The 25,278-nt window shown below is 38.4% G+C and overlaps 1 protein-coding gene across 2 annotated transcripts in view; it reads right to left on the bottom strand.

The window, feature by feature from the left end:
• Positions 1-423: 423 nt before the first annotated feature.
• LOC122088788 (DNA gyrase subunit A, chloroplastic/mitochondrial) overlaps positions 424-25,278 on the bottom strand; it is a gene marked incomplete at its 3' end in the record, with an annotated part of 40,912 nt that continues 16,057 nt past the window's right edge. For both annotated transcript variants that reach the window (XM_042658116.1, XM_042658117.1), the window contains 19 exon segments: positions 424-525; positions 736-900; positions 1,003-1,084; positions 9,536-9,693; positions 9,816-9,941; positions 11,110-11,199; positions 11,300-11,370; positions 16,988-17,081; positions 17,170-17,256; positions 18,612-18,660; positions 19,506-19,594; positions 19,728-19,793; positions 21,694-21,756; positions 21,887-21,995; positions 22,150-22,220; positions 22,915-23,001; positions 23,118-23,216; positions 23,316-23,360; positions 24,743-24,844. In XM_042658116.1, coding sequence (XP_042514050.1) covers positions 424-525; positions 736-900; positions 1,003-1,084; positions 9,536-9,693; positions 9,816-9,941; positions 11,110-11,199; positions 11,300-11,370; positions 16,988-17,081; positions 17,170-17,256; positions 18,612-18,660; positions 19,506-19,594; positions 19,728-19,793; positions 21,694-21,756; positions 21,887-21,995; positions 22,150-22,220; positions 22,915-23,001; positions 23,118-23,216; positions 23,316-23,360; positions 24,743-24,844 — 1,755 coding nt within the window.

The raw sequence follows: 25,278 nt of genomic DNA, 5'->3' as shown, positions 1-25,278 counted from the left end.
ATATCTGTTTTCTATATTTTTTATATTGGGTACAATCTGTCTGGACTTCTGATTCCATCTAAACACAAAAATACATACAGAACAATAACCAACAGAGAAAAAAAGCAAAGTTCAGGGAACAAAGCCCATCCATTAACCTGTTTAGGTGACAAGGTGGCAAATCAACCAGTTGAACCTGTCTAACTGGCCGGACAAGAACAGTTTCATAAACTTTTATCCACCCATTTTGAAGGCCCAGCGACAGGTCAACCAGTTTGACCGGCTGCCAGGTCAGTTTTCAGAACACTGAGGGAAAGCAAGAAGAAAACAAAAAGTACTACTGGTTCATTACATCTCAATTACTACAACGGGGACCATACAAGAAATCCAATAGTTTATTCTTGCTTTACAGCATTTCTCAACAAAAAGCACAGTAGGACTTACAGTTTCACAGGAACTCAAAATAACCATCCCATTTTGAGAAGCCATTGCAACAAGATCGTCGTTTGTGCAGCAACGAACCCATTTTAGCTCATCACCTGGAACCTGTATTAAACCATGAATTTTTATCTGAGTACTTAGAATAGTTCCAGCCATCTAGACCATAGTTGTCACCGCATCTAGGTGACCCAAGGTGTCGGAGGGGACTGGACGCAAGGCGACACAAACAAGGCACCCGCCTAGGCAACCAAAGCTCCTGGATGCCTTGACAACTATGATCTAGGCCACAATAAAGGAAAAGAAAAGAGGACAAACCAGCTGAATCGCTATGATTCCTGTTGATCTGATTGCTGAGAAAAGGTTTAAAGATACTTTCTTGATGTACCCATAAATTGTAAGCATAACTAGATATTGATCTCCTGGAAACTCGCCTACCGGAATGATGGAAGTTATTCTCTCCCCATCCGATAAGGATAATATCTGATTCAATTTGAATATTTGAGTGACAAAAGGTTAAAATAGGCAGAAGTATATCACGTAAGGTACTGACAAATAATAATTCAGAATGAAAGCAGCAGATACCTGGACCAGAGGTGTGCCAGCAGCTGTTCTGCTGCATTCTGGGATTTTATAGGCTCGGGCCGAGTATACTATTCCCCTATCACTGCAGTAGATGGTTATTTTTTGTCATTGAATAATCCAAGTAAATAAGTTGTAATTCAAAATATCAACGGTGGATCAGATCACCAAGAATGTGTTTAGGGCAAAGAGAAACACTAACATATGACTTTGGAATGAGCAAAATGCAATATGAATTAAAATTGTGATATATAAAAAGGGGGGGGGGGTAAATGACATAAAGGTACCGGTACCCCATGTTTGGAATCTTATGTGGTACCTCACATTTCTTAAAATTATATTTGAGGTTCCTTAATTCTTAAAACCCCAATTTTACCCCTCCCCTACCCACTCACTCCCACTGTTAGTTAAAACGTGTTCGCGTTTTTTTGCCGTTTAAAACGCGTTTTGCCGTATGCTTTCATACAATGCGGGAAAAAACGAAAACGGCAGTTTAAACGCGTTTAAAACGCGTATACGTTTTGTAAGGGCAAATAGGAATTTTGTCATACTATTAAAAAAAAAAAAAACCGAAGAAAACGATTTACGATTTCTGATTTCTTCCCCGAATCCCTAATTCTGATTTCTGAAATCACCCGTAGCCGTAGTCCGTGACTCCCGTCATCTCTCCCTTCTTCTCCGTTGGTCAGACTCTGAACCCTTCTTCTCCGTTTGTCAATCGAAGAAAACTCAGAGCAAAAGAGGAAGAGCAGGTCGTCGAAAGTCGTCGAAAGTCGTCGAAAGTCGAGAAAGGTTAATCCCAGGTCGTCGGAAGTCGTCGGAAGTCGGGCTCGGGCATCGACAGTAGCAAGCAGGTATAGTAGCATCTCTTTTATATATTTTGCTGTTCTTCCTTTTTTCGGTCAGAACTCAGAAGGTACTCTCTCTCTCTCTCTCTCTCTCTCTCTCTCTCTCTCTCTCATTTTCTTCTCTCTCTTCTCTCTCTCTCTCTCTCTCGTCTCTCTACTCTTCTTCTTCCTCTTGTTCTATAATATAGCATATGCTAGATGCGATTTTGGGTAAAAACAAAAAAAAAAAATCGAAAAACCTAAACCATGGCCCGTGATAGTCATCTCGTCATCTCTCGTGTTTACACTTTCCGGTTTCCAGATAACGCTGCTTACTCAATCAATCTCTCTGTCTCTCTCTCTCTACGTAACAGATAGAGAACTAACCCCTGCCTCGATGAAGCTCGTCACTTATATAGTCAACTACCAACCTTCCTGTTATTTATTTTCTAATCTCTGCTCTAGAAAGAGGAAGATTTGCACAGTTAACATGATGAATGTGTTGAAATGACAATTCTACCCCAATTTTAGGATTAATCATGCACAGCTCCGAGGGTAAAGCTGGGGAAACTAGCACTTTCAAATTCAACGGAAAAATGTCCAACAGTTTGGATTGAACAGTACGACTTTGAGCTTGAAATGGAGAGGCTTGAGCAGACGTACGAGGAACCTGAACCATCTGACACTGGAGCTGATGGAGGATCTACTTCATATAGTTTAATGTCTCCTCATTGATCTTTTTTTTTTTTTTTTTTTTTTTTATTGATCTTTAAACTGTTAAAGAAAAATGTTCTTTTATACACATCTTGGATGATATGGATGGATGGTATTTTTTTTTTTTTTAATATATTTTGGACATGTCTTTTTTAATATGGTGTATTAAGTTTTAATTTGGAATTTACATTGGATGCTATATTTTGGATGATATATGCATGAATGTTTGATGTTGATGTAGTTTAGAACATTAGATGCAGGTATACAGGCAATAATCTCTCAAATTATATGATGATATATTGCCGTTTTTTTGGTTTCGTTTTTTTGAAAACTACACGTTTAATACTCGTACCGTTCGTTTCCGTCCGTTTGACGTTTCCTTTTTTTTTACCGTACCGTTCATCGTTTTTATCTGTTTAAAACACGTACCGTACGTCTCTGTTTTTTTTCCGTTCCTGTTTTAACTAACAGTGCTCACTCCTCACTTCCCATTCCCCCACAAACCCACCCCACCATCCTACCTACAAACCCGCCCTACACCTCCACCTCCACCTCCACCTCCACCCATCCCTCCCCTACAACCCAAAATTGCACAATGTTTTCCATCATTGGAGAATCTATCATACTTGTTTGCAACCACAATCATCACAGCCACTACCAATGGCAAAGTTGCCACCTCCCCCTCCGCCTGCATCACCATCGTTTGCATCAAATGCAAGAGATAATAATCATAAAATACCTAAGAAGAATTAGAGAGATTCAATATCTTGCTCCACATTGTATTTCTTCACGCGAGCTAATCTAATCCAATCAAAAGCTCCTGCTTTGGGGGGCTGAAGCTTGGTGGCTCTTCTGTGAATGCGGCTCAGTTTTCTTCTTTCCTTCCATTGGAAAGAAGGGTGGTACCTCGTGGTTTACTGTAGTGAAAAGGGCTTTCAGGTCTCCCACAAAAGAGAACCAGAAGAGTACTAGCAGAAGGAGAGAAGATCATGGGCAAGAAGAAGACGAAAATGTCAGTCTTCCTCTGTCCCTTTCATCTTTTTTTCTTCCTTTTTTTTTTTTTATTCCTTTTGTGTGGTGTGTGTGTGTGTGTGTGTGTTTTTTTTTGATGAATAAATAATTCATTACCAAGAAGAACAAGAATATACAAGGGGAAAAGAAGAGGGGGAGGAGCAAGGGGAACAAACCCCTCGAAAGAGGGGGACTAGCTAACTAGGGGAAACAACAATTTGGGGGGGTGGGGGGGGGGAGATGATAGAGCAGGGGAGACCCTAGGAGACAACAATGAGCTTGTTCCTAGGGGTGTCACAAATCGGGTGCTGACGAAAAGATCTGAGCTTGGAAGAAACGTCAAAGTAGATGGTGGCATAAAAGGCGAGCTTTCCGACTGTGCCACAAATGAAGCAGCCACTATAGGTCATGTCTACCCAAATACATTCACGAGGAAGGGGGAGGATGGGACAGGTGGTGGGCCAGCATGAATGGAGAACCTTCTTCTAGATAGAATAAGAGAAGGGGTAGGAGAAGAAAAGATGGTCAACATCTTCAGTACCATTCCAACACAGACAGCAGCAAGTAGGAACCTGAATGTGGCGGTAGTTGAGGAAAGACTGCGTAGGAAGGCAATAGGAGAGGGCTCGCCAAGCGGTGAAGCTGTGACGAGGGATGTGCCCTTTAAACCAGACATTGCACCAAGGAATAAAAAGGTCTTTGGAGCGGATAAAGTTCCAGGCAGAGGCAGAGGAGAAAAGGTCCAAGGAGGAGGGGACCCAATTGACAGTATCATGCAATCCCCTATGTCTAGGGGGGATGGGAGGAAGGAAGGCCCAAAGATCGGCCAAGGGGGAGGGAGAAACAGAGGGGACCAACCATAGTAGGAAAGCATGGATGCAACGGTGGCAGATCTGGTAGAGCCTGAGGGGAAGAATGATTCTAGCAGTGACCAGGGAAGGAGGATACATGCAGGGTGCCACAGGTCAAGCCAAAGCGAGGTGGAGGAGCCATTGCCAATATAACAGGATATGGCAGGGAGGGCAAGGGGTCTGGAGTTGGGGATGCAGCGCCAGATCCACAAAAGCATCAGGCGGAAGGGGGCAAGTCCACAAGGAAACAGATTTGAGGGGAACAGAATAAACCCAGGAAACCCAAATGATTTGCTGCTTGGAGACAATCTTCCAGATAAGATTAAGGATAGCAGCGGAGTTGGCATCCTTGATTTTGAAAAAGCCCAAGCCACCTTCAGCCTTAGGCCGACAAACCTTAGACCAGCTTATAGGGTGAAAGAATTTGGTGGCATCTGTGCCTTTCCAAAGGAAGGCACAGAGGAGAGAATCTATTGCTTTGGAGGTGGAAGCTGGGAGACAAAAGATTCTGAACCAGTAGAGGTAGAGGGATTGGAGAACAGATTGGATAAGGACAAGGCAACCAACATAAGAGAGAAACTTGCCGTTCCAAAGCTGGAGTCTTTTCCTGATGGAGTCCAGGATGGGAGAGCAATGGTGGGGAGAGAGCCTTTTCCTTTTATGTGTGTTTACTTGTTTGTTTACCAGTCATTTGTAATACTGATAACTAGTGTACAACTGCAATAATGGTCTTGGCAAGTGCATAAACAGGAGAAGCGGCAATAGATTTCCCAAAAGATTCAAATCATAAACTAGTGACACAACAATGCTAAGCGAAGCCAGCAGTTACAGCAATAACGGCGAATCTTTTGCTGCGGCTGCAACCGCTGAGCAAAGGCATGCCATTGCTGTCACAATAGCAACTGTAGCTGTCGCTGAGGCAGCCATTGCTACAGCCCAAGTAGCCGTAGAAGTGGTTCACCCATAGTTAAAACGGGAACAGGAAAAAAACAGTATTCGGTATGAGCATGTTGTAAACGGATCAAAATGCAAACGTGAAGGTAAAAAAAAAAAATCAAATACGTTAACATAAAAAAACAAAAAAGAAAAATGGACAAAACGTGTTTTAAACATTTAAATTTGAAAAATACCATGCAAAAGAAAAAAAATGCAATATACATGCATAAATTAGAATAAAAATGCTAGCATCTTCGAAGGGATTAACCGACTTCATATAAAATTATAGAAACCTTTCTTGCTAACACATCCCTTATGTTGTAAGCTTTAAGAAGTTCTAAATTTTAATGCCTCGAAGTTACATTAAAAAATAAAATAACAAACACAAAATAAGTTAAACTTGATTGTTTTTTGCACTAAAAACAATTATTGTGATTGTCCTATAGGTATAGGTAGGTGGGTCTTATAACATGGGGAATGGCGAGGGCGACACTAGAGTAGGCATAAAATGGTTTTCTCTGTTTTGAAAAGGCATGTACTATGGTCTGCAGGGCTTTCTTCCTCGCTAAGGGAAGTTTAGAGGATCGATGCATGTGTGTGCGGGCCTCCTTACTCTCCCATCATAGCCTTAAGGGATGCCTTGCCTCTTTACAGTCCACACCCACTTCTGTCTTGATGTAACATGTGACTCGAATTATCTAACGACATTACTCTGCTTGTCATCACAGGAAGAGAGGGGTTCTGCAATGAGGAAGGGGTTTTGGGATTTCAGGGTTCTTTCGATAACGGCAAACCCTAACTTGCCTACTCTCAACCAATCACTCTCTCTCCAAGTCCAATCCTCTCTTTATCTCTCTTCGCATGCTCTCAACCAATCACAAGCTCTCTCTCTCACTCTTCCCATCCCCTGTTTCTCTCTCTTGGCCTGCAACTTTTATTACTTTATGAAGAAGATAGGTAGTCTATAAATGGAGGTTTTCAGCTCATCATACGGTCTCTCTTTTGTTTCCTATTATCAGGCAACTTTGGCTTCCTTCCCTCTCTTTATCTTTCTTTGCCTAATTTTCTTCTACAATGGAAGGTGTTGCCAATAAATGACTAGATTTCAGAAAGATTGGATATAGCTCTCTGATTCTCTTGATTTCTTGTCTCTGATTCGTTTTGTGTTGTTTTGTTGATCTAATCTTATTGGGTTTTCGTTCATTCAGATGCAAGCATTACAGGAGGAGATGCAAAATTCGAGCTCCGCTGCAACGAGATCTTTAGTTGCCTTTTTTTTCGTTTATAAAAAACATATACACGTTTAGAACTCTTTCTTCTACCCTTCACGTTTTTTTACGTGATCTTTGGAAGCCGTTCAGCCTAATGCTATTAAAACGCCGCCAGGGGGGGCGGAGGGGTTTGCCTCACCAATCCCTCTAATTTCATTAAAGAACACTATGTTGGTATTGTTATTTAGACTCGCCTTCAAGATATTGCACAATAAACCAACAAAAGAAATTTTAGAGATGTGTTCTGTTTTATACTCCTGTTAATAATTAATGTTTCCCAAAGCAGATAATTAATTAATTTTGATGAGGTAGGGAAAAGTCATGGAGAGCTCTTTATGTGCTGAACAGGCTTGTAAAGCTCCAAGCTTTGGCAAAGGGCATAAGGTTCAAAAGCAAGCAAACATGACGCTTCGGTGCATGAAAGCTATGGTCAGAGTGCAGGCTCTGGTGCAGGATCAACGCATAAGGCTTTCACATGATGACACTAGAAAGTTCGTGTTCAATGACACTAACAACTTATGGAAGTCGAGATCAGAGGCAAGGAGAGGAGGGGAATCACGGCGATTAGGAGTAGGGGCAGTTTTGTAGGGAGCATCGCGGGGCGGGAGGGGGGAGGTTGCGAGTAGGGAAGGGGTGGGGGAAACAAGGGAGGGTGGGGTAGGTTTGCAAGAGATGGCAGGGAAGCAACGGAGTAAGGGAGCTAGGAGGGGAGAGTGAGAGCAAGGGAGCATGGGGGTGTTGCATGTGATAGTGTAGTGTAAAATTTTTATTGGGGTATATATGGAAGTATAAAAATAGGTACACCGAGTATAGTTTCATAAACATTGGGTACCTTTGGTGCACTTTTTCCAAACATTGAGCACCCCAAACGTCATTTACCCCAAAAAAAAAACCCGCAACAGGAAGTGACTAATCACCATAGATATGCACAGATGAAATTTTGAAAACCAACTACTTATTAGTGATAAAACCCATAAGACCAAACTAATGGGATGCGACTTAGGTGGGCCGACTTGTGTATTGAAAACCCAAGCTCAATTTGAGGTCATTTTAAGGTCTGAACTATCCTTTGATTTATAGATTCTTCTATTTTGGCTACCGTTTTGAATCTTTCAAACACACTACATTAGAAAGGGTAAGGAAGTGTTGCAAGAGTAGCAGGCACCACTAAAGATCTAATACCACAAAACAAGAAGTATAATTAAGGAGAAAACTCCATAATATTGTATAGAATAGAAGAAGGTAATCTCTGGTTCACCGTGAAAAGTCATGGCAACAGACCTTTTGAAACAAAAACAATATTAACCAATATATAGGCCCCAACTGAGGTTGGCAGTTGGCACTTAGTATAACCCGTCAATCTTTTTGCATGGATCCTTCGGCTCATCCTTCCTTAGAATCTCCATGTAGCTAACCCCATTAAGTTGGGGTAAGTTTTTGGATGTTGTTGTATATAAGCCACAGCTGAGCTGAACAGCCCTTCCATGTGTCAAAATTAAGTGTTAAAAATTCTTTGTGAGGTTCCGGAGTTTTCTATTGGGGAGGGCTTCAACAATATTAGATTGAAGGAGATACTGCTATGGTCATAACATGAGTCACTTCTTGTGAGGATTGATTTTGAAGATTCGCATAAGGCAAACAAGGCATCTAGCTTCTCAAGTGAATCGAATAATCCATTGGAAGCAAAGATCAACAAATAATTTGGCATATCTCTTGCCCAAGCAAGTAGAAGTGAGACCATGATGGTGCTCAGGAAATGAATTTTCAGTAAAAGTTCAGATTGGGTCCAGTTTCGGTCTTATGCTTATGTTTTGCATCTTTTATTGTGGACAGCACAAGGCCAGTCATTCTATTGGGTTGTCAATTAATATAAAATTCTTAATTTTGCATCAATAATATTATCATTAATAAAAATGAAATAAAGTGGAAAAAAGATCTATCAAAGGTCATACTTGGGACCAAACTAAACTATGTATGTCTTTCCTCACTACTGCTATAGTCATTTTAGGTCTGCCCCTAGCTTCTTTAGTTCCTTCAATCTGAATCATATCACTCCTCCTTGGTGATGCATCCTCAAGGCCTCCATTGAACATGGTCATACCACCTAAAAAGACTTTCTCGGAGCTTATCATGAATCGAGGCAATGCCCAAATCAGCTCTAATATGGTCATTCCTAACTTTATCCATCCTAGTTTCGCCATTCATCCATATCAACATCCTCATCTTTGTTACACATAGCTTATCTATATACACTTTTTAGCAACCCATCATTCCGCACCGTACATCAAAGGCAGTCAAACTACTATCCTATAAAACTTTCCTTTAAGCTTTATAGGAATATGTCAGTATATTCACCGAAAAAACTTCCCTTTATGCTTTATAGGAATATGTCAGTATATTCACCAAAAAAAAAGGTCGGTCACACAAAACTCTGGCGCACCTCTCCACTTCATCCATCCAACCTCAATCCTCTATGAAACAACCTTTATATCACCTTCTTTATTTACAGTTGACCTCATATACCTAAAATGATCACTTGTGGTACCTCTCTCTCTCTTCAATTTTCACCATTTCATTATCCATTATAGTGTGACTAAATTTACACATCATATACTCCATCTTCCTTAAAACCCCTCCATAGCTCCAACTTATAGTTAATCCCAGCCTTTGTCTCATTCCCCAAAACAATATCATCAGCAAAGAGCATGCACCACAGAACCTGTTGAAACACATTTTTTACTGCATAGTTCTAGTGCAAAATATGTTTTGACATTGTTCTATCTAAGAAACTCCAAATGACACGTGGAAAGCAAACAAATTAGAAAACTATGTATAACAGCAATATGGATGCAACAAATACAAACCCAAGCAACAAACTAATATTACATTCTTTGAAGAGCTGCAATAACACAGGAATGAGATCTACCTGAAAAAAAGGACATGATCATGGGCATGACAAACAATGAAGTCAGACATGGCATCATTTACCCTCATTTTCCCAACGGATTTTCCAATTGTTCCGCGATTTTGAAGATTAAACGTGTTGGGCCTCATCCGCTTCATGTAGCCTTTTTCACTAAGAGCCTGATGATCATTACCATAACTTCTCAAACGAACATATATTTTTGGGAAACCTAATCAATGAAGTAGAATAAATGTAAAGTCTGAAGAATGAAGGCATTAAAAACGTTTTTTCTGCTCCATACCAGGAGCATTTCTTCATTTGGGATGATATCTATGTCTTCTAATTCACCACTATCAGCATCTTCCAGCAACGAACGCCTTGGAGTAGGAAATCTGTTCTTTAGTTCAATAGCTTCTTGTTCTATTAACTAATAAGGGGCATGGATACAAAATTTATTAGGAACCAATACATCAAAAGGACATGATCATAAAAATAAAGAACTACTTTCTAATGCAGTGGACAGAGGCCCTATATCATTAACAGAGTTCTTGACGCTCACCATCTGAGAGTAATGTATCAAAGGTATGATTTATGTTACGAAAATCCTGTCGTTACCAAGGTTGGTGAGAAAAAAAGTAGTAACCTAACTTTTTTGCCTTTAGTCCAACATGTTTTTTTTCAATGAGGGTAAATCTTTCATTTCACATGCCCACACGAGCAATGTGTAGCTTTTAATAATGACATAATAACAAGTCACTTTCAAATTATTTTGAACATCCTTTTTTACCTCTACGCTAAATAACTTTTGAAAATAAGAAAACAGGCAATCAAAGGAAGGTTACAACTTCACACTTCACCATTTTGTTGACAACACGATGCACCATTTATATTAAGTATTCAAACCAATGCAATTATCAAGACAAGAAAATAGTACTGAAACCAATGGAACCAATATTTAAAGGATCATTTGAATCCACACTAAATACTGTATCGGTGGTTTGAAATATAGATAGAAATCATTCAGATCAAAAGACAAACATTAAATCTTTACACCTTGACTAGAAGGGGCCACAGTACTCAATAGTAGAAACAGTGGACCAAATTGAGCCGATACTGGTTTACAAAAGTAGATAAAGAGTAAAACACAACAAAAGTAAACAAAAGTATATGAAAATAAATGTCCATAAGATGATCTGCCCACCCTAATAGTCAATGTTTTAAAGGAAGGTTGGACCAGGTGTTCAGACCCTTTTATACAGAGCGGTCTATCCCACACACTTTACTGCATGGTCTCCAGAAACCAGTGATTTGTCAGCAGACCATCCGATCTGAAGAATTGCACTGTTTGAATCATTCAAATTCGATAGTTTTGATGGTTGAACCACTGACCTCACCCCCCCCCCCTTCCAAAACCACCCAACACAAAAATTGCAATATTTTTCTTTAAAAAGTAGGAAGGTGATTCAAAACCCTGATATTACACACCCCAAACTCACTGCTAAAGCATCAAGCCAACTATTCTGTTGCAATTATCCACGCCACAATTTTATAGTTGAACCCATCATAAGAGAATACTTGAGAGAAATCTTCTTTACCTGCAATATTTGTCTTTTGCTTGACAAGAGTGCATCTAACTTAGAAACTTGTTCTCTCAAGGATAAACTTTCACCAACAAATTTTTTCCTCTGTACAACAGGAAAAATATATATATATATATATATATGAATACATAAAACTTGCAACTTAAACAAACAACAGATGAACAGAAATATGACCGCCATGCACCTCTAGAGAAGTAAGCTTTCTAAGGGTTATGTCCAACAAAGCTTCAGCTTGTTTCTCAGACAACCCATACTCTGCATTGGAGAAAACAATATTAATTATCTCATCCAAACATGAACCATCACTTATCTCTTGACATATCTACAGTATAGAATAACCATAAGTGTCTCAATATAATCAAACAAACTCATAGATTCATCAATTTTATAGGCCTTTCGATTGAATGTCAAATTTTGGCCTTTTTCACAGTTCTAACAAACAATTAGGAGCCAAATAAGACTAGATTTGACCACTGGAAACTCGAAAGAATCCCAAAACCTAGATGAAAGCACATCGGTCAAATTTCAGTTTAAAAAGATAAACATAAAACCCTTTTAGATGATTAAATTTCGTGTAGGCATGGGTCAGGCAGCTCCTTTGCTCATAGGGCCCACACATGCAAAACAGGATTCATCCTTATTCCGGGTTGCTCCAGTAACAAGATAGAATTGTTTCATCACAAGACCAAGATCTGGTTAATCTACATTGACTTGGAACTGTTATTAAAACCACTAGCAGCTTGTCAATCCTGGACAATTTTTTCCCCATAGTTGTAACAAGGACTCCAATATTGGTAAAACACAAGATCCAGTGATTTTATCCCTACCTATTTTTTTTTTGAAAAAAAAAAGGAAGACTTTATTAAGATGAGGAAAGGGAGAAGCAAGATAAAATGATAAACTACAAGAAAAAAATACAATAAAAACAAGGAGGAGCCACAGCTTAAATAAAAAGAAAAGGACTATGCTATAGGATAGAGGGTGAAGTTCAGAGAATCCCTGCCCACTCCAACCCTAGCCAATTAACAATCAAATTTGCAGATCTCTAACCCCACCCCCTCTCCCATTAAAAAATAGATAAAAAAAAGGGTTCCACCAGGGCACAGTACTCCTCACCTCCCTAGTGAGATTTTATTATCGCCATCATCCCCCTCTCGCTGCACATGAATCTGAAGCCAATGAAACTGCTGAAGAGACTTCACTTCCATAATCATCAGTTCATTCATGATCCAAAGCAATTTTCAACACTTGGATGATTGCCTTTAGCTTCAGCATGATAAAATCAGCTACACCAGTATGGGCTGCAAAGGCCAACACCACCACACATAATGGTATCTAAATGCCACGCCAATCCCCACTGACCAGGATTGCCAAGAAAAGTGACATCTGTGTTTAACTTAAGGATGTTAGGAGGGGATGGTCACCAAGCATGGTGAATCTGATTTCTAGTCCATGAGGAAGATTTAATGAATCCCAATGCCTCAAAAATTAATCCATTGGGATCCCCCAGAAGATGTCAACTGTCATAGCCCACCATCTCACCTCCACGATTTGATGATCTCAATGACCTCCTAACGGGACCTCTCCATGGATCTAAACATCCCTCAGGTAATATGTTCTAAGTATCTAAATTGAGTTCATTAGGCCAAAGTAATTTGGACGCACTTCAGGACAAGAAAGCTAACAATGAGCAAGGCAACTGTCTTGCAGCTATGTTTCTTGATGTCAGAGGCATATAAAGCCAGATAGAACATTGCTTTGGATGAAAGTTTGATGTTTCTCGCTTGTGGTAGGGCTGGTTAATGGTCCTTATGTGAAGTCTTGGTTTCAAACTTGTCATCGAAAATTTATTTGATTCAACATATCCGGTGCTCAGCTTCCGTCCAAGGGATCCCTTCTCTTCTCTTTTCTTTTGTGTTTCAGAATTGCTTCAACTTTGGTGGTCCAAACGAGATCTGGCTCAACTAGTGAAGAATTGGGGAAATTGGACTTGTGCAACAATGAGCACAGTCCTCTATTTATAGAAAAATAAGAAGACCCTAAGGGATTAAGGGTCCATTTCGATAAACCCCTAAAACCCATCATTACAATAATGAATTATTCAACATTCCCCCTCAAGTTGGTGCATCGATATCACACATACCCAAATTGGATAAAATAAAATAAAAAGATTAACTACTAAGTCCCTTTGTGAGAACATTTGCTAACTGATTTTCACTTCACCCACAAGAAATACAGATAAATCCTTGCTCAAAAATCTCCTTGATGAAATGCATATCGATCTCAACATGCTTGGTGCAGTCATGCTGAAAAGGGTTGTGTGCAATGTTGATGGCAGACTTATTATCACATATAGTAACATCGGCATCTTGATTTACACACCCAAGTTATGAAGGAGACTATGCAACTATGATAGCTCACAAATATCATGAGCCATAACTCGAAACTCAGCCTTTGCACTTGATCAAGCCACAACTAACATCTTCTTACCACGCCATGTAACCAAGTCACCACCAACAAATGTACAATAGCCAATAATAGAGCGACGATCATCTGGAGAACCTGCTCAATCAGCATCAATGCATGCCTTGACCCTCATATGATCTATAGGAAAGAATAAAAATGTCGTTTCCTAGACCAGTCTTCAAGCACCTAAGAATCAGGTTCACAGCATCCATATGTGAGGAATATGGGTCATGCATGTACTGACTCACCAAACTTACTGCATGAGCTATGTTTGGTCTCATATGGGATAGATATATGAGTCGTCCATCCAGTCTTTGATACCGACCTTTATCACAAGTTCACCTTCCTTGCTTCCGAGATGAGAGTAAGCCTCAATTGGGGTATTCAAAGGTTTACACCCTAACATACCAGTCTCTGAGAGGAGGTCCAAGGTATACTTTCTCTGGGATAGAACAATACCCTTGGTTGAATGTGTCACCTCAACGCCAACAAAGTATTTCAGCCTTCCTAGGTCCTTGATCTCAAATTCCTTACCAAGACAAGCCTTGAGCTTAGAGATTTCATCTGTATCATTGCCAGTAACAATAATATCATCCACATATACTATCAGCAAGGTAATATGATCACCCACTCTTTTAATAAATAGTGTATGATCAGCATTACTCTGAATAAAGCCAACAACTATCATAACCTTGTGAAAACGACCAAAACATACCCTGGGAGATTCCTTCAATCCATACAGAGCTCTCTTCAATTTACACACCTTGCCCTGTGTTTCTGAACTATAGTATCCAAGTGGAATGTCCATATACACCTCTTCAGTCAACTCTCCATGAAGAAAGGCATTCTTGACATCCAGTTGTTGTAGCTCCCATCCTCGATTCACTGCACAAGAGATGATAACTTGAACGGTATTCATTTTTTGCAAAGGTCTCCTAGTAGTTAATTCCATAAGTTTGAGTAAAGCCCTTCTCCACCAGTCTTGCCTTATATCTATCCACGGTTCCATCAACATTATGCTTCACCATGAACACCCATTTGTAGCCAACTGGTCGCTTTTGCAGGGGAAGAACAACCAAATCCCATGTGTTATTCTTGTGAAGAGCTCTCATCCCCTCATTCATTGCCTCCTTCCACTTAGGTTCTACATTTACCTCCTGCCAAGTTTTAGGAATAGAAACAGAGGACATGGAAGACACAAATGCACGATATGATAGGGAGAGAACATTATATGACATCACGTTAGAAATAGGATGTTGAGTACAAGTCCTATTACCTTTTCTATGAGCAATAGGATATCAAGAGACTGATCAAAAGTGAGGGGAAAGGTTACACTTGGAAGAAAAGACTCAAGATAAGAAAGCAATGGAGTAGCAGCAGTAGTATGAGTGGTAGTTTCAATTCTCATTTTTTTGTGAGAGAATACTTGTATCACTGGGTCGTCCTATGTTTTCTGCTGAATCTATGGCTCCCCCTGAATGAAAGCCTCCTGCTCCTGAATTGAAGGCTCCCCTTGAAGGGGAACCTCTAGACCAGTAGTCTTTATTCCAATATTCTCTGAGTAGTACCATAATCTATGGTAATCAGAAAACAGAAACTGACTAAAATAAATTAAATGGGAAACTAAAATGGAAGATGTTGACACAATTTATTGTTCACGTGAACTGTGTCACGTGAATAGCAACTCGTGTGTACTGTTCATGTGAACAATGTTACATGAACAGTAATTTCTGATTGTTGTTCTTGTCTCTTCTTCAAGCTTTGATCTGCATTAGGTTTCCTATTACCAAGCCCATTTATATGCTTTGTGATAATCGGGCAGCTATTTATATTGCCAGCAATCTTGTCTTCCATGAAGGACGTCGGATGAAGAAATTGATAGCAATCCTCTCTCTCTCTCTCTCTCTCTCAGTCAATGAGATAAAAGAACCAGAAAAACATCATAAAGATTAAAAAATTGATGGGGGAAGAGAAGAAACATTGCGAATTCAAGAATGCATAGAACAGTAAGCATGAGCAACACAACGAATTCTCCAAGCAAATGATCAAAATGATAAAAAGATATCTCTGTTACAAATACCATGAACTAAAGTGAACAGAACTAGATTCTAATATAAAGCTACTCCTACATACGAACAAAACATTAGACAACTCAGACCATAGTATGAAAACCAGTGCAGGAATCAATCCTGTTAGATGGCATGGTTAAGGTCTGATCCAAGCCAACCATTAGTTCGCCCTAACCATGGCTTGTAAGAGCGCAACTAAGAAATCCAGTGAAATAAAAAGGCAGGAGGGGGGAGGGAGACTACGCAAAACAAATTGTGGATTACTAACCGATCATAGTCAGAAAACCTGACTTGAAACTGCTGACCAAAATTGAAATATGAAAAGAAAAATAGACGGCACAGCTCAGCTGAAACCTAAAAATTTGAATGATCACAGAACTCAAGTTCTCTTAATATGAAACCCCAAGCTGAATTAGAACACAACTTAGTGCTCCAAATGTTCTATCCACAACTTCTGCATTTTGTGATTCTCCTTGGCATTTCAAAGAATCAAACCCCTGACTTAATTCCCCTTTTTGGACTACTGTTCTCCAAACAACTATATCCTCCACTTCCTCTCTCCCCCTCCTCTTCTTGAATAAAATGCAGCCGCCGACTCTTACATGAACAGCTTGATCTCTTAGGAGCAAATCATATGTGCTTAAAAATGAATTTAAAAAAAAATGTTTACTAGACAATACTTAAATTAAATTGGCCCAACCAATTCAAATTAGATCCACTAAATCAAACTCCCAAGAATAGCCATGTCTTCACAAGACAAACCAGACCAGACCTTAACAGAAATGTGGACACTAAAATCCAATCTGGGCTTTTATGTTCCTATAATACCAAGAATTTGTCAAAAGGAGAGAAATAAGAGATCTTAAAAAACCCCACCAGTTGGCCTATAGAAAGTCATGTGAACAGCCGGCTCTGGATTATTGGAATAGTCTTACTTTCCAGCAATGGAGAACATATAGGGACCCAATTCTGGTCGAACTTAGTTAGAACATCTGATCAGGTTTTCAACATATGACTCATCCATATAGCATGAACCTCTTATCAGAACCATTTTCCCTTTATATGAGCAACTTCAACATCCAGAACGCCAGAAAATATCTCCTTGGATAAAATCCAGAATAAAGCTGAGACTGTCATCAGGAAATAATTTGACACAATAAGCTCCCCCCTTAAATGTGCAAACATGCTAACTCCATGACGACATTGGCATCAGGGACACATACTACTTTTGGAGCAAAGGATAAACAGTCAAATCACAAATGAGATATTAGACAAGTCTGTCAGAAAAATACCATAACAAACGTAATGGAGGAAAATATATTGAAACATAAAAATACCATTTCTCAAAGCCAATGATGCCATTGTGTTACTTGAGGTCTCCCTAATTATATGAATCACACCATCCAAATTATCAAGTCCCACAATAATACCCTGGTCACAAAACAGCATCAATTAATAAGAAAATAAATTTGGACCATCTTTAGAATTAGAACAATTTCAGCAAATATCTCCAACATACCTCTACAATATGTTTCCTTTCTTTAGCTTGGGAAAGTTTAAACCTAGCACGCCTCTCAACCACAGAACATCTAAAGTCCAGGAATGCCTGGGACATTTGAGGTAGAGAGAGAAAGAGAGAGTTCTCCATATTAGTGATTTAAACATAACCCACGAGATTCATTATGTACTAGAAGTAAAGATCAGTTCTTGAACATAGAAGTAATGAGCCTATACAATAAAAATTACAGGACATCATGACATACACAAAACACAATAGAATGGAAGCACAATGAGTTATGGTGTAGCAAAGAGAATCTTCTTTGCTTGCTCGGGAGCATAGTTGTCACAGCGTCCAATGATCCAATCGACCCAAGGCGTTGAAGGGGATCCAGAGGCAAGGAAACACCAACAAGGTGACCAAGGCACCCACCTACATGTCCAAGGAAACCAAAGCACCTGGACACCTTGACAACTATGATCTGAAGTCTACAAAGATGGGGAGGCCTTCCTGGGAAAACCAGGTAAGGAAGAGTGATTAAGGGTTGATAAAAGAGTACAAATGGGAATATATCCGATCATGTATCAGGTCAAGGGAGGATGGGGAGGTCTTACTGAAAAAACCAGCTAAGATAAAGTTATTAGGGATTGAAAAAGGAGTACTAGAATGGAAATATATCGAATACATGATCAAGTCAAGAGAAAGCTGTTCGAGGTGACATAGAAATGTGTAGACCTTTGCATGCAAAAGCAAGGAGCCATAACATCTAGATCGGAGGAGCTAGATGAGCAAGGGGTAGGTCTAAAAGGACTTTGGAGAAGTGGTTAGAAAAGACATGAATGGATTAGGGTTGACAACAATTATGGCATTGATAGAGTTGAATGGCAAAACAAGATCCATGTAGCCAGCCCCATTTAGTTGGGATAACGCTTAAGACTATTCCTTGTGTATGAAAGTCTAAGAAATCTCCTCCCAACATAAACCTCAAACTTTTAACATCAAATTCCAATACATTAAATGTTGCATGCACGTATCTCTCTACTTTTATGGTTACAAAATATTATACCCCAAATACATACCGATATATGCCTTCATTTTAAAAAAAAATTGGCATCCTTCAAGATTTTGCTACAATAAATATTCTATTATAATATCACAAGTTCTTTCACCATTTTTTTTTCCATAATGAATAAATAAATTAATTTTTTTCTTAAAGCAGACAAGAAAAAGTAAGCCTTCACTTTTCGCCTTAGCCATGCAATCGTACAGTCAACTAAAACAACAACAAACTTGAATGCCTTCATAAGTCAACATCCTTAATCACAAATATGAATGTATAAACAAAACATATGTTAAAAATACAAAGTAAACAATGGAACAAGAAAAGAACAGAGATCAAACGTCTATTTCAGCATACAAGGGAAAAAAAGAAAATATAAAAAGGGACCAAAGAAGGCCTTCACCTGAAGTAATTCTTTCAATCCCATCTGTTTTGGTTGCCCTCCAAGTATACTGTGTAACAAAGTCAAGCACAAATACCAAAAATCAAAGCAGGTCACATGATATTTATCATAAGTTTAATCAATTGATGAAGCTAATATGAACACATGACATTTGTGGAGAACAAGCCAGCAAGAATCTGTACCATCAATAGAAGTTTCAAAAAAAATGCTGATTTCAGGAAATATACAAGACAAATATATCCTCGGTGTGATTATTCATCCAAAATATATATATATATATATATATATCCTCGGTGCTGATGGATAATACTAACCAAGTACAAGTGGCTTTATAGCATAGTCTGAAATTTCGACCGAAATGCCAAAATTTCGATGGCATATTTCGGTTTCAACATTTGTCGAAACGAAATCGCATGTGAATTAAGGGGTCTTCAATGTTTGGGTTTTTATCAGTTATCACTGAAATGAACCATATTCCTGTGTCATTTCAGCCATTTTGGTAGTGAAAGCCCTCAACAGCTACGTCAAAATTACAAATTCGTCATTATTAAATTCACTAAATGTTCCCAAGATCTGACCAACAGTAGTTACATTATAAGCAAATTATGTAAATAGAAGAGCACAAACGATACAAGAAAAGGACAATAACAGGTAATAAAGCCAAATGCAATTGTTACCAAAACAATGTTAGTCTCGCTTCCCATCCCCACTTAAAATGTATACATATGCATTACCCAGAACCCTTTTTTTCAATGAAGCATTATCCAAAACCTTCTATTCATTAATTTCAATGAGGAAAAAAAAAGCATCATCACCATTTCATCCCACATCCTCAAATAAAAACATCATAATTCTCCAAGCAGCAATAACAAATAAGGTCTACAAGGCACTTACCCCACCATGTTACAGCTAAAGCTCGACTGAAGAGCAGTAAGGCGATACAGATTGTTGAGAACAATGGAAGGATCTGATCCCCTTTTCAACTGTACAATATAGCATCAGAAACAGTCAACATCAAGTGAAAATGGAGTAATATTTTTTCAAATAATAGCAGTGCAGGGCATGAGCTTTCAAGAATGTGTCACTATATGAATTAAAAAAGAATTAGTAGTATACTTCTATGACTATGCGCATTCCATTGCGATCACTTTCATCACGAATATCACTAATGCCTTCCAAAATCTGTACCAAAATTAAAAGGACGACATCAATTATATTTAAAGGAAAAAAAACTAATAGTTCCGGTAAATTTAGAAATTGAGAACAAAAAATATAAATAAATAAGCCAGCAAAATGTAGGTTCAAAAAACTGAGATTAAAACCCAACACAAGAAAATAAAGATATCTGATGCAGTGGCATTGACGTGGATGGACCGGAATGACCCGCTGTGGAAGCCTACGCCATGATGTAGCTTGCCCAACCCAGATTTTTGGTCCAAGAATGGTTTGTAAGGTTTATTAGGATTTCTTTCTATGTTGGGGATAGGCAATGTAATCTTTTTCTTTTTTCTAATTTTATTTTGGTAAGAATTAGCTACGTAGGAGTTGCTATTTCTCCGTTTAATTTTATCTTAGTTAACTAGTTAAGTAGATTTCCTTACTTGAGTTGGAATGCTTTTTTATTTATACAATGTAACCCACAACAGTGAGATTGGATTTTGAAGTGGAATACTGAGTTAAAGTTCAAACTTTTCCTCAAGGATTGCGACTTGTGAGTGGTGTTGATCTTTGCTCTATCTCTTTCTTCTCTCTGGTTCGATTTAGAACCCTCCCATCAGGTACTATCTCCTTCACTAATTCAGTAATTCTTCTCCTTTCCTTCTTCTGTTCCTGTTACTGTTCTGACCTTTTATTATTTCTCTGGTTTCTCATTCTTCTTTCTTTTTATTTTTAATTCCTAATCTCTCTCCTGTCCTTGACGGTACTGTTAGGTTGAAAGATAAAATTTCCAGATCTCAGTTAACTTTTCACAGTTTGGACCGAGATTTGGAGGCTTATTTCCCTACCCCAAATTGAACACCTACAACTTCCTCTGCTGAGAGAATTAGATCTGGAATCTCAGATCTTCCTCCTGTTACCACCAGTTCCTGTTTCAGGCTATTATTTTTAAATTATTAGTATTTTGGAGCCAATATTGGTTGATCTCCAGAGGGTCAGGTAAAAGACATGTTTAAAGTTTTACCTCGAAAGGAGTTTCCCTGGGAGATTTCTAACAATTAGTTAAAGGCTGGTTCCATCATCAGTTTCCTATTAAAGATTGAAGATGAACTTCTTTTACTTATCACATCTAAGGCCACTTCACAAGCCCCCGGTCTTAAAGTTTGCTTCCATTTTATTACAACTGCCTTAAATTCCAGACTTTCCCTTCTTTAAAACTTAATTACCCATATGTTCTAAGCCCTCTTACCCATCCAAAAAGAGCCTTGAATTGAGCTATGAAATTACAGAACTGCCATTATATTATAATACTTGTATTATTGTTGATTGAGTGGGCCCATAGCGACCCGGAATTAGGGTTTTCGAACCCGTGGTCACATCAATATCTGTAATAAAAAAACAGTAAATCAATGAAAAATATAGCATTGGTAGCATTCCAATAAATGAGATCATGTATTTCATCCGAGTTGGCACTAATATATATGCTTGAAAACTGGGGTGGGGTGATCAGATATTTCATAACCCCACAGGGCGAGGACAAGCAAAGATAGGAAATCAAGGCATTATTATGACAGCATTAGCGACAGGAGAAATTTCCAAAAGAAATTATTGACATTGGTCCGCCCTCAAATTCACAATGCACCATTTTCACTCCAAAGCACCCTTGTAGTCTTTTAACTGCCATGATTTATCAAAACTCCTCATTTCAGAAAATCAGCCAAGGCTTCTACTGCATCTCATTGACTCCAGTATTAATATTTAAATAAATAAACAAAGGTAAAGTGGGTAAAAGAAAGAAATAAGAAAGTTCACCAAAGGCAAGATGGCATCCCCATCCTTGTGTATGCAAACGTTAAAAGAATATTGATGTAAACTAGGTGGAAGTCGAATAATATTCCTCAAATGCTGTTTACTCATACAGTACCTTATTTTCCACGAGTTCAGCAATTTTTTCCACTAGTGCAGATTTGTTAGTCTGATATGGGACCTGTGTCATCACAAGCAGATATCAGAGTGGAAAAACACAAGGCATTTCTTCTAGAAAAATCGGGCTTACAGAACACAAATTAAATAAAAAAAAAAACCCACCATGAACAAAACAGGACAGAAAACATTACCTCCTTGATAATGATTGCAGCACGCTTTGTCTTAGCATCAAGCAATTCCACATCAGTCTTTCCTCTAACAACTACACGTCCACGTCCAGTCCTGTACGCTTCTAAGATACTACACAAAATGCACTCGCATTAGAAAATACACCCTAAACTGAAATAACATTCACCTGAACATACAATGTAGGTGATAAGAAAGTGGAAGGGGGTGGGAATTAAATGTGAGTAAATGAAACCATGAAATTAAATGCCAGTGTGTGTCTGCATACCCAATGTTACCCATGATTATTCCTCCAGTTGGAAAGTCAGGTCCCGGCATATATTCCAACAGTTCTTGGAGCTTTCAAAGAGAATCATACAAGTCAAAGATCCAGAATAAGTCTAAGCAGCAAAAAGAATTCGAATCCAGTCATAAACTAAGAAGCATAACTGGCAAGCAGAAAGTGGAAAGTGAGCTACTAAGTAAGCAAGTTGATTAGGGTCCTTAACTCCATTTATGTAGAACATTTAGTGCCTAATAACTTAGTAATCATTGAATCGCCAGAGTTCCAACCGAAACACCCATTAAGGATGCCTAGTTCAGCTAGTAATGGTCCTTTATCTATCCAAAACAATTGCTTATAGGTTCTTTCTTAAGTGATGATTTGATTTAACTAAACAGTTTCCACTTTCCAGGAAATTTTTAAATTTATCAAGGGTCCAACGAAGCCTGATACTGGTAATTTATGATGACCCCATCAATACCATCAAACATGAAGCCGTCATGCAACCACATATTTTTAGAAAAGTAGAGATGCAGCAGTTATTTAGTGCTTCAAAAAGTAAGTGACCATAAACAGACAGAAAATAACTAGGTTAACTATTCTTAACTTTCCAGTCAGAGCTTACTTTTCTACCAATGTTAGAGAAATAACTTAAAAATATACAAACATTTAACAATTGGGCCTCTTGAAGAAGATATGCACTACAATTTGTAAGAAATCACCACCATAATTTTTGCAATAACTTCAATTTGAAAGGTAAAGCACTGGTACCGTGGCATCAGGATTGTGAATCAACACAGAGAGCGCATCCACCAACTCTCCCAGATTGTGAGGAGGGATGTTGGTCGCCATTCCAACCTGAAAGTACCAGACATCAGAATGAAAGACAAATAACCAACAACCAATAATGAAAAATTATATGCAAATTCATCCATAAATCAAACTATAAAAGACAATTTGTTTAATAGGAATACCGCAATCCCAGAAGAACCATTCAATAACAAAGTTGGGATCCGAGCTGGCAGAAGAGATGGTTCCTTTTGTGAATTATCAAAGTTCGGAACAAAATCAACCTGAAACCAAATAATCCCTTTCAGTGGTGCATAAAAATACATGGATCAAATGTAGAAAATGAAATATATGACTAGTTGATGTAGGAATCTGAAACAAACCGTATCTTGATCTAAATCCACCAAGAGCATTGCTTCTGTGAGCGCCTGTAAGTGTAACAAAGCGAGTTGTCCACTTTAAAAACTTGAACAAAGTCAAGGAAAGGAAGACTCAAACTTGAGCATCATAACAAAACTTTCTGAAATAAATGGGACAAATCAGCAAAGGTCTCGACAGAGTATATACCAATATAATAACTAAAAACAAAAAGTAGAGTAATACACACCCAGTGCCAAGGTCGACAGCACCATTAAGATCCTACCAGTAAAAATTAGAACGACAACTTGGATACACTGTGGAGGCTAAGGAGGTAAGAATTTAATTCAAGTTTAGAGAGCACAATCAAAATCAATTTTAAATTATGGTGCCATAGTTTTAAAAGTAGTATCAAAGCTGACTCATCAACAACATAGAGATCCCATAGTTATTGTCTTCTTGAGCTACTTTTTCCATCTACAGATATCAAATTCTTTTAGCAATAGTTTTAAAAGTAGTATCAAAGCTGACTCATCAACAACATAGAGATCCCATAGTTATTGTCTTCTTGAGCTACTTTTTTCATCTAGGGATAGCAAAATCAAATACTTTTAGCCAACTATCATGAGAAATAATAGATGAGTGCATAGAAAAGAAATAATAATATGGGAGCGGCTTTCCTTCACTTGCAGTAAAGGAAATTCCAGAACTGGCAGCTATGGGTGTGTATGGAAAAGTTTCTGTCCCAAATTAGTATTTCTGAGTTGGTAATACTTTTTTGTATTTAAGTTAATTTGCAATACTTCTGTACAAGAAAATGTTGCATGGTAAAACTGAAAAAAAAAAATTGCCACTTAAAGAAAAAAAAAAAACTGAAATACGTATGGAACCCATATTAACAAAGTGTATCTTCAGGTGGTGGTGGTGGGCGGTAGTCAAGAGTGGAGAGTCATTATTTATTATTATGTTGGGACTTTTTTGTTACCCTATTTTGTTTCTGTTCCAAAAAAAGACCTATTTCAATCTGTTTCTCAAAACTGTTCCAAAAGTTTTTTTTTTCTTTTTTTTTAACCCAGTTCATTTCAAAAAAACATAAAAACAGACCTGAAGCCACATACATGTTCTGTTCCACATGTATTCCAAAAAAAAAAAAAAACCATAAGTTTTTGTTTTTAACATTGCCATTCAAGCCCTATATCTGCCACATGGAAACTTGGTTGGCCATCAATCTTTTTTAACATGTTGTCCAAAACACCATACAGTTCAAATGGGCCACTAAATTTAATATGTGGCTTATCCAGAGGGATCCCTCTCACCCAACAGTCAGAATGACCAAATAAGCTTTCCATATGGTAGAAATAGTCACCTCTAAAGGAACTTTTGTTCAGAGAGATACAAAAAATCTTTCTATTGATAACCAATTCAAAGAAATTAAAATCAACACAAAACTTACTTCCAATCTGCACTCTGTGTAACGCATGGCAGCAGGAGGATCCGAATCAATTGACCCAAAATTCCCATGCCCACGAACAAGAGGGCAACGCATAGAAAAATCCTGGTAAAGACCACAAACAAAGCAGCAGAAAGAAAGAAAGGAAGGGCCGTATCGATGGCAATCAGAAAAATAACAAAAAGAGGAATTAATGTAGCAATACAAATGAAAACATGAAAATGGATCATCAATCAAAAGCTGGATGGAGGAGTAGAACTTCATGCATTAGAGCATCAGCAATAAGATAACTGATGCAGATTTATCACCAAAATGGACTTGTTTTCTTAGGAATAAGCCTATGGTTGGGTTGTATGCATGTTGGGCCTTTAGTCCAAGGGTTTTTAGTGTAATAGGCCACTTTAATAGTTTAATGAGCCTAAACCATGGGTAATAGGTACGCATATGGGATCAGTTACTCTGGTTTACATGTTTTGGTCTAATAGTGGTTTGGTTCATTAGTTGAACCAGTCATGGGTTCAATAAGTATTTAGAAGGTG

This window comes from Macadamia integrifolia, chromosome 9 (assembly GCF_013358625.1).
Source record: "Macadamia integrifolia cultivar HAES 741 chromosome 9, SCU_Mint_v3, whole genome shotgun sequence".
Classification (NCBI taxonomy): Eukaryota; Viridiplantae; Streptophyta; class Magnoliopsida; order Proteales; family Proteaceae; genus Macadamia; species Macadamia integrifolia.
This window is presented reverse-complemented; position numbering and strand designations above follow the sequence as displayed.